Raw genomic sequence first — 12,115 nt, forward strand, 5'->3', positions numbered from 1 at the left:
TGCAGGTTTTCCTACTTAGAAAGCATGTAGAGGTCTGTAATTTTTATCATAGGTGCACTTCAACTGTGAGAGACGGAATCTAAAACATAAATCCAGAAAATCACATTGTATGATTTTTAAGTAATTAATTTGCATTTTATTGCATGACATACAATGGGGGAAAAAAGTATTTAGTCAGCCACCAATTGTGCAAGTTCTCCCACTTAAAAAGATGAGAGAGGCCTGTAATGTTCATCATAGGTACACGTCAACTATGACAGACAAAATGAGAAAAAAAAATCCAGAAAATCACATTGTAGGATTTTTAATGAATGTATTTGCAAATTATGGTGGAAAATAAGTATTTGGTCAATAACAAAAGTTTCTCAATACTTTGTTATATACCCTTTGTTGGCAATGACACAGGTCAAACGTTTTCTGTAAGTCTTCACAAGGTTTTCACACACTGTTGCTGGTATTTTGGCCCATTCCTCCATGCAGATCTCCTCTAGAGCAGTGATGTTTTGGGGCTGTTGCTGGGCAACACGGACTTTCAACTCCCTCCAAAGATTTTCTATGGGGTTGAGATCTGGAGACTGGCTAAGCCACTCCAGGACCTTGAAATGCTTCTTACGAAGCCACTCCTTCGTTGCCCGGGCGGTGTGTTTGGGATCATTGTCATGCTGAAAGACCCAGCCACGTTTCATCTTCAGCCCTTGCTGATGGAAGGAGGTTTTCACTCAAAATCTCACGATACATGGCCCCATTGTCGTGGCTTTGCAGAAAACAGCCCCAAAGCATGATGTTTCCACCCCCATGCTTCACAGTAGGTATGGTGTTCTTTGGATGCAACTCAGCATTCTTTGTCCTCCAAACACGACGAGTTGAGTTTTTACCAAAAAGTTATATTTTGGTTTCATCTGACCATATGACATTCTCCCAATCCTCTTCTGGATCATCCAAATGCACTCTAGCAAACTTCAGAAGGGCCTGGATATGTACTGGCTTAAGCAGGGGGACACGTCTGGCACTGCAGGATTTGAGTCCCTGGCGGCGTAGTGTGTTACTGATGGTAGGCTTTGTTACTTTGGTCCCAGCTCTCTGCAGGTCATTCACTAGGTCCCCCCGTGTGGTTCTGGGATTTTGCTCACCGTTCTTGTGATCATTTTGACCCCACGGGTGAGATCTTGCGTGGAGCCCTAGATCGAGGGAGATTATCAGTGGTCTTGTATGTCTTCCATTTCCTAATAATTGCTCCCACAGTTGATTTCTTCAAACCAAGCTGCTTACCTATTGCATATTCAGTCTTCCCAGCCTGGTGCAGGTCTACAATTTTGTTTCTGGTGTCCTTTGACAGCTCTTTGGTCTTGGCCATAGTGGAGTTTGGAGTGTGACTGTTTGAGGTTGTGGACAGGTGTCTTTTATACTGATAACAAGTTCAAACAGGTGCCATTAATACAGGTAACGAGTGGAGGACAGGGAGCCTTTTAAAGAAGAAGTTACACGTCTGTGAGAGCCAGAAATCTTGCTTGTTTGTAGGTGACCAAATACTTATTTTCCACCATAATTTGCAAATAAATTCATTAAGAATCCTACAATATGATTTTCTGGATTTCTTTTTCTCATTTTGTCTGTCATAGTTGACGTGTACCTATGATGAAAATTACAGGCCTCTCTCATCTTTTTAAGTGGGAGAACTTGCACAATTGGTGGCTGACTAAATACTTTTTTCCCCACTGTAAGTATTTGATCACCTACCAACCAGTAAGAATTCCGTCTCTCACAGACCTGTTAGTTTTTCTTTAACAAGCCCTCCGGTTCTCCACTCATTACCTGTATTAACTGCACCTGTTTGAACTCGTTACCTGTATAAAAGACACCTGTCCACACACTCAATCAAACAGACTCCAACCTCTCCACAATGGCCAAGATCAGAGAGCTGTGTAAGGACATCAGGGATAAAATTGTAGACCTGCACAAGGCTGGGATGGGCTACAGGACAATAGGCAAGCAGCCTGGTGAGAAGGCAACAACTGTTGGCGCAATTATTAGAAAATGGAAGAAGTTCAAGATGACGGTCAATCACCCTCGGTCTGGGGCTCCATGCAAGATCTCACCTCGTGGGGCATCAATGATCATGAGGAAGTTGAGGGATCAGCCCAGAACTACACGGCAGGACCTGGTCAATGACCTGAAGAGAGCTGGGACCACAGTCTCAAAGAAAACCATTAGTAACACACTACGCCGTCATGGATTAAAATCCTGCAGCGCACGCAAGGTCCCCCTGTTCAAGCCAGCGCATGTCCAGGCCCGTCTGAAGTTTGCCAATGACCATCTGGATGATCCAGAGGAGGAATGGGAGAAGGTCATGTGGTCTGAAGAGCCAAAAAAATAGCTTTTTGGTCTAAACTCCACTCGCCGTGTTTGGAGGAAGAAGAAGGATGAGTACAACCCCAAGAACACCATCCCAACCGTGAAGCATTGAGGTGGAAACATCATTCTTTGGGGATGCTTTTCTGCAAAGGGGACAGGACGACTGCACCGTATTGAGGGGAGGATGGATGGGGCCATGTATCGCGAGATCTTGGCCAACAACCTCCTTCCCTCAGTAAGAGCATTGAAGATGGGTTGTGGCTGGGTCTTCCAGCATGACAACGACCCGAAACACACAGCCAGGGCAACTAAGGAGTGGCTCCGTAAGAAGCATCTCAAGGTCCTGGAGTGGCCTAGCCAGTCTCCAGATCTGAAACCAATAGAAAATCTTTGGAGGGAGCTGAAAGTCCGTATTGCCCAGCGACAGCCCCGAAACCTGAAGGATCTGGAGAAGGTCTGTATGGAGGAGTGTGCCAAAATCCCTGCTGCAGTGTGTGCAAACCTGGTCAAGACCTACAGGAAACGTATGATCTCTGTAAATGCAAACAAAGGTTTCTGTACCAAATATTAAGTTCTGCTTTTCTGGTGTATCAAATACTTATGTCATGCAATAAAATGCAAATTCATTACTTAAAAATCATACAATGTGCTTTTCTGGATTTTTGTTTTAGATTCCGTCTCTCACAGTTGAAGTGTACCTATGATAAAAATGACAGACCTCTACATGCTTTGTAAGTAGGAAAACCTGCAAAATCGGCAGTGTATCAAATACTTGTTCTCCCCACTGTAGGTGACCCCTTCACCTTGACAGGCCTGCTCCATTTCATTGAGAAACACAATGAGGTGTGCAGCGTGGTAGGATCCAAGTAATGGTCTACGTCCTACCACACCATCTTCAGAGATAGCTGCTGCTCTTGGAAATGTTTCCCCCACGTTGTCCAGGCACTTGGACGGACGCCCGTTGGCAGATGAGGTTCCGCCCACGGCGCCCAAGTTTTGGCCAGGTTGAAGCCCGCTTCATCAACAAAGATATACTAGTGATGGTTCACAGCAGCATCAAGCACCATCACCCTCTAAAAATATATTTTGGTTAGTTATTTTTACAGTATAGTTCCAATATGATATTGTGAAGTAGCATGTGCATTAACAGCAACAGTAATACAGTATATAGTGCTGTACCTGAACATACTCGGCCCACAGTTGTTTCTCTCAGAAGGCACCAGGTAAATGTGTTTCATAGATACCTGGTGCCTCTTCAAAGGGCAGGTGATTGTTGGAGGCTGGGATGCCACATTGGCAAAGGTGTCATCATTCTCCTCAATGGCCTGCTTTATTTCAGACAGACGTATGTCATTCCTGGCCCTCACCATTTCCACCACTGCCCACTCCTGCTGGTCGGTCAGCACACGACCACCACCATGGGGTCTTCTGTCAATTCTGAGGGTAGAACAGAGTATACTGTCAATAGATCATACTGTAAGAATACTGGAACATGTTTTGTGAATTTACTAAGAGTTGTGAAACTTTACCACACACTTGTGAAATAGTACCAAGACAACACTGGGGAACAGGTTCTCTGGAATCCAGTAACAGTGGAAATTGACCCCCTCCTCTCTCTCTGTGAGTTATCAGTGCTCTGTACAGGCAGAAGTTAGTAAGTATGAGACAATCTTTACTGAACTGATCGGGTCCATTGAGAGAATACTCACTGAGGTGAAAAGGTTGATTAGAGGCCAGGAGAAGACTGCAGTGAGACGGGTTAAAGGACTCCTGGAGCAACTGGAGCAGGAGATAGCTGAGCTGAGGAAGAGAAGCACTGAGCTGGAGCAGCTCTCACACACAGAGGATCACATCCATTTCCTCCAGGTAACTAAACTGCCTTGTTACATGTGATATGAAGTTGCATTTTTAATAGTGACAGAATTCGAAATGTCTCCTGAGCTGAAGACCAAAGAAGAGTTGTCCCTCTGTCAGTGATATTCAAACACCCTCTCAAAGACAACATACATGTTCTTTCTTTTCCTTATTGGGTTTTGTTGTTCATCTGTCAGACGTCCTCCAGCTGACATTGGATCTGAATACAGCTTATCCAGAACTCAGCCTGCCTGAGGTAAACTGGAAGGTGACAGCCACTGATAAAGCTCAGCCCTATCCTGACTACTGGAGACAGGTGCTGTGTAGAGAGGGCCTGTCTGGAGTCTGCGACTGGGAGGTAGAGTGGGAGAAAAAAAAAATCATTAGACATAGCACATTCTTTGTAGCCTGGTCCCAGATCTGTTAGTGGTCTTGCTAAACAGATGGCATGATAGCACATACAGACTGACACTCAGGCTTCAGACTTTTACTGTCTACCTGATCACCTCTTGGCTGTTGCAATCCTCTGTAAATGTGTCTCTTTTTCTCTTGATGTAAACTGTAGTACTGGCAAACCAGTCAAATCAGAAACTGGGATCATTGTTGATCCATTTATGATCAGATGAGAATATTTAAATAACACATGTACATGTATGAATCAAAACAATTCAGTATTCTGAATCAATTACTGAAGCAAAGTGATTTTTCAAGATATAAGTCATCATCATGACATTGGAATTGCTCTATTATTGAATTGATTGACCCAATGAATCAGCTATTTCCAGTAATGTATGTACCAGTATATCCATTTAGACAAATAGATGACACATAATAGACTCCCACATTATATTGGAGCAGGAAGGAACACAAAGGTTGAAGTCTATAACCATCTAAACTGTCTAAAACTGACTGTCAATGAAAAGAATACACAGTACATACATAAATAAACCAAGTGGAAGTCCAGCGCTACAGGGGACTAAGGTAGTGTAGAGGTCACAACACTGTGTCTATGGAGACTGTTGTGGAGGAGTGTTCCATGGTGTCGTAGAATCACAGGCAGGTCTTGTACTGCAGGAGTTTCTCTGCCAGAAGGCTGCTTCCTACTCCTCTACACTGCACCACACTCAGGTCTAGGTACCTGGGACACAGGGGAGGAGAGACTGCTAGGGTGGATCTGTCTCAATACTGTCAGCTGTCGCAATACTGTTACCTGTCTCAATACTGTCACCTGTCTCAATATTGTCATCTGTCTCATCTGCACAGACTATATTGCTACTTTGTTGAGGTCACCTCAAGGGGTCAAGGAAATTCTCCAATTTGTTTGACTGAAAATGTTGAAGTCCAAGACTGAAAGAACTCTAATGGCTTTATCGTATCTGAAGATTATGCCTTTGTTAAATGTTTTTCATGAAGAAATGGAATGTTGTTTGTGTTAGTATCAAGAGGGAACGTTTTGGGTGTGACGTCACATACAACAGACCGGAAGTGTGTGGTAGACAGGGAGACTGGGGATTGGCCAGAAGAGGGAGCTTCATTGTTTATAAATAGGGGGAAAACGAAGAAGAAAGTGAGAACGAGCAGCCATTCTGAGGCGTCGCTCTCCGGGTGTCATGTCACCTGTCACTTATGCTGTAACCTCGTGATTTTAATAAAGCCTCTAACACGATGCAGCATAAACGGACTCTTTGTTGACAGCAATAATATGCCACCATTCACCCGATACGACAGCTTCCTCTCCTCCTCATGTCCTCTGTCTCATCTACAGTGACTATATTGATACATGAGAGGTTCTCATACTGTACCTGGAAGATATCCACCAGAACACCAGAGTGTTTATGGTCATCAACATGGCTAAGAAGAAGAAGAAATGCTCCAGATTCCCTTCATGCAGTGTGTTTGGGTAGAAGTTACCTGTAGTTGGACAGGAGAACAGTGCTATCAGTGGCCATAGGACTGAATCACCATAATGCAGACAGACCCCCATCAACCATTCCAACATGAATGTATGTTCCTCTTCAGTTTCTATGGATACGATGATGCATCTGTTAGTGAAGCCTTTACCTCCAGAGAGTAGGTAGACCAGCTGGATGATGAGGGCTCCCAGGAAACAGCCCCCTCTGTAGGACAGGGGGAGGAAGTGCAGGGAGATGCCTCTGATATGACTGGGTGTCAGGTGGAAGGAGATCACAGAGCCTGGAACAGAGAAGAGAGGAAGGCTGGGAAGAGAAAGAAGCATTCATTTGGTTCAAACATCTATTGTCTGTCTCTAATACACCAGTAGGGGGCATCCTAACCCTAGCTTCCAGAGTTCAGAATACTATCCTCCGTGTTGGCAGTTGGTTCCAAAACTCCACATTCTAACTTCATCCTAACTACATATGGTGTCCATTGACATTCGAAATCTAAAACCCAGTTTGTCTCTGTGTACGAACAATGTAGCAGCAATAGGTGTGTCAGAAATACATGCTCAGCCAGCCCCAGTAGGATGTACTGGGGAGCCAGCTGGAAGCAGGCCATGGCGGACACCTGGAGCACCATCCCTGACAGGGCCTGCTCCGTCAGAGGATAGCCCTTCCTGTGGACCTCAGACAGGCCCGCTACCAGGACAGACTGGGCCGCACATGCATGACCCAGCACTGAGAGAGGAGAGGAGGGGAGAGAAACAGACAGAGAGAGAGGGAGAGAGAGACATTAACATTGACTGGCTCATTGATGAGGATGGTATTTGTGCATGTGTGTGTGTCTGTGTGTGTGTGTGTGTGTGCTGTGTGTGTGTGTCATGTATGTGTCTGTGTCTGTGTGTGTCTGTGCGTGTGTGTGTCTCTGTCTGTGAGTCTGTGTGTGTGTGTGTGTGTCTGTTTGTCTGTTTGTCTGTCTGTCTGTCCGTGTGTGTGTCTGTGTGTGTCTGTGTGTGTGTGCCGTGTGTGTGCTTACTGATGACTCTGTCAGGGGAGAAGGGTGTTGTGATCTCCACATTAATCTAGGTAGCCATAACCAAATCAGTTAGTCACTGAGAGACGATATATCAACACAGAGATGGGCAAAATATACTGTACATCAAAAATGGATCTTGTTAAAAATACCAGATACTCTAAAGACTAATGTATCAAACTAAAATATAAAAATACTTTTGTAGTTGTATGTAGATAAAATACAAATACATACAGGTAAATACATTTGCTAGTACACACCTTCACTTCAACAACATTCTCAGTGACGGAAGAAAACAGCTTTTAACTTTCTATGACTGTGATATGAGATTGTTCATCTACCTTAGTTGAATGTACTGATGGTAAGTCTCTGGATATACTGTGATATGAGGTTGTTTATCTACCTTAGTTGAATGTACTGATGGTAAGTCTCTCTGGATAGGAGTCTCTGCTAAATGACTAAAATGACAATGTAAAAATGAACAATTGCAAAGCACACTGGGTATTATTATTGGCCTTCTTTTGGGTGCAGAGCTCATTATTATAATACCCAGCATGCTTTTCAACTGTTCTTTTTTACGTGTTTATTTAGTTCATTTAGCAGACGCTCTTATCACTCCATAGTGCTATCAGACTTCTGATACCAATGCAGGGTGAAAGAGGGGCCACAAGATGTGAACCGCTATAAAAAATGGTATAGAAAAGTATTTTGTATTTTCAAAATACATTGGAGTGTAGTTCATCCCAGCATAATTCAAATGACTAAATACTCAGAAGTAATTAATATATGTATTTCAAATGCATGTAACATAAATACAAACTATCTCTGCCGACTACCAAAAAATATGTCACACTTCCTTATCAAAGAAACCACACCCCCTCTACATACAGAGTACACATTTTTGTCATTTACTAGTCACTTTATCAAACCATAGTGCCATCAGACTTCTGATACCAATGCAGGATGAAAGGGGAACACAAAATGTCCAACCCCTATAAAGAATGGTATAGAAAAATATGTTGTATTTTACAACAACAAAATGTTTTTACAAATTACAGGTCTCAAAAGTATCTTGTTCCAAATACATAGGATTGTAGTTCAGGCCAGTGCAATACAAATGACAAAATAGTAAAAAGTCATTGAAATATGTATTTCAAATACGTATAACAGAGATACTGCCCATCTCTGTCTCACATTATCTTCTGTAACATGTTGAAGGGAATGCCTGCTGTTGGAAGCGTACTCCACCCTAAAGCCACTCTCCAATTAGGGCCACATCCTAGTTAAGCAGTACACCTTGCTGCAGTCAACACTCTATGCCCGTTTGGTGAGCCACCATGCGGCTGGTGGGTCTCCAACCCAGCCACTATCTCAAAGACTATGGACCTCTTGATGAACTCTTTTGATGTAGTTTTGATTGGTATGGTGGCCAAAGACATTTCAGTTATAGTTTTGACTTAAAGGGATACTTCAGAATGTTGTCAATGAAGCCCTATATTTACTTCCCCAGTCAGATGAACTTGTGGATAACATTTGTTTAACGTAGTTATTGTGTGAAGAAGATATAATGAAGAAAACATTCTGCCAGTAAAACTTTATTAGAACAGTTTGTCGCACAAGTTCCTCTTTCTGGTCCTCTGTCTAAACCAACTGTTCTAGGAGGAGTGTCAAAAGAGCTTCTGGGTGAGGGGCAGCATCCTGTTGTTGATCCTCTGTCTAAACCAACTGTTCTAGGAGGAGTGTCAAAAGAGCTTCTTGACGAGGGCAGCATCCTGTTGTTGAGATAGAAGTCACAACAGCTCAGCATTAGGGTTGAAAACTGAGATGTGTCAGTTCTCAGAACCCTGTTCCGAGAACTGAAACAACACCCTGATCTCTTGAGTTTGTAAGTGATTACCCAGTCATTATGCTCTGAGGGAGGGCTAGGTATTTTATTTTGCCTTTTCAATGCCTTTTCAAAGTGATTTGTGAAACATTTATTTTTAATAAACCTCCAGGACATTTTCCTGTTTAAACCGGTCCTTTGCCTCCAGTGTCCTGGTCCTAAAAAACCCCTGCAGACAGAGTATTCTACTACCACGGATGGGTAGAAATTACTATATACAATTACAAAATACAGATACAAAATACCATCAAGATCAATGTATCAAAATACACTACTAAATACTTGTATTTTGTAATGTATTTAATTAAATGTAATGTATTCATTTTAAATACAAAAATACATTTGCAAGTAACCGGTCCGAACAGCAACAACATTCTCAGTAACGGTGACAAAACCTTTTTTCTTGCTATGACAGTGATACTGTATTTTGCTATCTACCTTAGTTAAGCAAGCCAGTCTGGATAAGCTAAATGACTAAAATGTAAATGTATATGTGAAAATGAACATACCAAATTAACTGTAAAGCACACTGGGTATTATTATTGGCCATGTTTAGGGGTGGAGCTCTTTAGAATAATACTCAGCATGCTTTGCAATTATTCATTTTTACATCGACATTTACATTTTAGTCATTTAGCAGACACACTTATCCAGGGTGACTTTTAATTAGTGCCTTCATCTTAAGACAGCTAGGTGAGACAACAAAATATTACAATCATATCAAGTACATTTTCCCTCAACAAAGTATTTATCAACATTTTTACATATACATTTATATTTAGTTCATTTAACACAACTAATCTTCTCCTTTCCCCCTTCTGATAACCAGGTGGCGAATCGCATCTCTGCATGTCTGGCAGACATATCAGTATGGATGACGGATCACCACCTCAAGCTGAACCCTGGCAAGACGGAGCTGCTCTTCCTCCCGGGGAAGGACTGCCCGTTCCATGATCTCGCCATCACGGTTGACAACTCCGCTGTGGTCCCCCTCCAGAAGTGCGAAGAGCCTAGGCGTGACCCTGGACAACACCCTGTCGTTCTCCGCCAACATCAAGGCGGTGACCCGCTCCTGCAGGTTCATGCTCTACAACATTCGAGAGTACGACCCTGCCTTACACAGGAAGCGGCACAGGTCCTAATCCAGGCACTTGTCATCTCCCCGTCTGGACTACTGCAACTCGCTGTTGGCTGGCCTCCTGCCTGTGCCATTAAACCCCTACAACTCATCCAGAATGCCGCAGCCCGTCTGGTGTTCAACCTTCCCAAGTTCTCTCCGTCACCCCCTCCTCCACACACTCCACTGGCTTCCAGTTGAAGCTCGCATCCGCTACAAGACCATGGTGCTTGCCCTATGGAGCAGTGAGGGGAACGGCACCTCTGTACCTTCGGGCTCTGATCAGTCCCTACACCCAAACGAGGGCATTGCGTTCATCCACCTCTGGCCTGCTGGCTCCCCTTCCTCTGCGGAAGCATAGTTCCCGCTCAGCCCAGTCAAAACTGTTCGCTGCTCTGGCACCCCAATGGTGGAACAAGCTCCCCTCACGACGCCAGGACAGCGGAGTCACTCACCACCTTCCGGAGACATTTGAAACCCCACCTCTTTAAGGAACCCCCAAATTGTAAAGTGGTTATCCCACTGGCTATAGGGTGAAAGCACCAATTGGTGAGTCGCTCTGGATAAGAGCGTCTGCTAAATGACGTAAATGTGCCCTTGAGCAAGGCACTTAACCCCTAAGTGCTCCTGTAAGTCGCTCTGGATAAGAGCGTCTGCTAAATGACTAAAATGTAAATGTAGAATGTAACAGACGTTCTTATCACACCATAGTGCTATCAGACTTCTGATACCAATGCAGGGTGAAAGGGGGGCCACAACATGTGAACCGCTATGATAAATGGTGTAGAAAAGTATTTAGTATTTATTTGGAAAATAAAAAACACAAAATGCATTGGAGTGTAGTTCAGCCCAGTGTAATTCTAATGACAAATTATTCAGAAGTAATTAAAATACGTATTTCAAATACATGTAACATAAATACTAACCATCTCTGCCTACTACCCAACACTCTGTCACGCTTCCTCATCAAATAAACCACATCCCCTCTACATACAGAGTTCACAGTCAAGTAGGAAGCCACTTCCTGTCCTCTGGTGTAGAGTTCCATGAAACAGAAAGTAATCTTTGACACTGAACAGAAAGTCATCTTTGACACTGATATTGCTTAACCTACGGGAGAGAGCACCAAAATGGCAGAGAATCAGGAACTGTTCTGTTGCTCCATCTGTCTGGATCTACTGAAGGATCCGGTGACTACTGGCTGTGGACACAGCTACTGTATGGGCTGTATTAAAGAATGCTGGGATCAGGATTATCTGAAAGGTGTCTACAGCTGTCCGCAGTGCAGACAGACCTTCAGACCAAGGCCTGTTCTGAAGAGAAACATCGTGCTGGCTGAAGTGGTGGAGAAACTGAAGAAGACAGGACTCCAGGCTGCTTCCCCTCCTGCTCTGTGCTATGCTGGACCTGGAGATGTGACGTGTGATGTCTGCACTGGGACCAGAAAGCAGAAAGCCCTCATGTCCTGTCTGGTGTGTCTGGCCTTTTACTGTGAGACTCACCTCCAACCTCACTATGAATCTCCTGCTTTCAAGAAGCACAAGCTGGTCAAAGCCACCGCACAACTACAGGAGAAGATCTGCTCTCATCATGACAAACTGCTGGAGGTTTACTGTCGTACCGATCAGCAGTGTATCTGTCTGCTGTGTGTGACGGATGAACATAAAGGCCATGATACAGTGTCAGCTGCAGCAGAGAGGACTGAGAAACAGGTAAGACCAGAACAACTTGTTGGTGACTGTCTGATTAACAAATAATTAAAGGATCGATCCAAGGCAGACCAAATATGAACACAAACCTTGAGTATATAGATATGTTAACCCAGATTCTTCAAATGCGTCACCATTTTCTAAAGTCTTTTCTGAACAAACAGAGTAAAAACTCAAACGGGGAAGACTAGAAAAATCTCAAACCAAGTTTATTCACCCACTGGGTCATACAGCTGCAAAGACAATGTATGATTACACAAGCACATA

General features: G+C 43.6%; 1 protein-coding gene and 1 pseudogene across 1 annotated transcript; one reads left to right on the plus strand and one right to left on the minus strand.

Moving 5' to 3' along the window:
• Positions 1–5,199: 5,199 nt before the first annotated feature.
• Positions 5,200–6,861, minus strand: LOC123488268 (annotated as a pseudogene).
• A 4,238-nt stretch (positions 6,862–11,099) lies between these two features.
• Positions 11,100–11,863, plus strand: LOC121540831 (E3 ubiquitin/ISG15 ligase TRIM25-like; the record flags this gene model as incomplete). Its single annotated transcript, XM_045219161.1, has 1 exon — positions 11,100–11,863. A coding segment is annotated over exon 1 (594 nt), but the record flags the coding sequence as incomplete, so codon positions are not given.
• Positions 11,864–12,115: the final 252 nt, after the last annotated feature.

This window comes from Coregonus clupeaformis, unplaced genomic scaffold (assembly GCF_020615455.1).
Source record: "Coregonus clupeaformis isolate EN_2021a unplaced genomic scaffold, ASM2061545v1 scaf2107, whole genome shotgun sequence".
NCBI classification, from domain to species: Eukaryota; Metazoa; Chordata; class Actinopteri; order Salmoniformes; family Salmonidae; genus Coregonus; species Coregonus clupeaformis.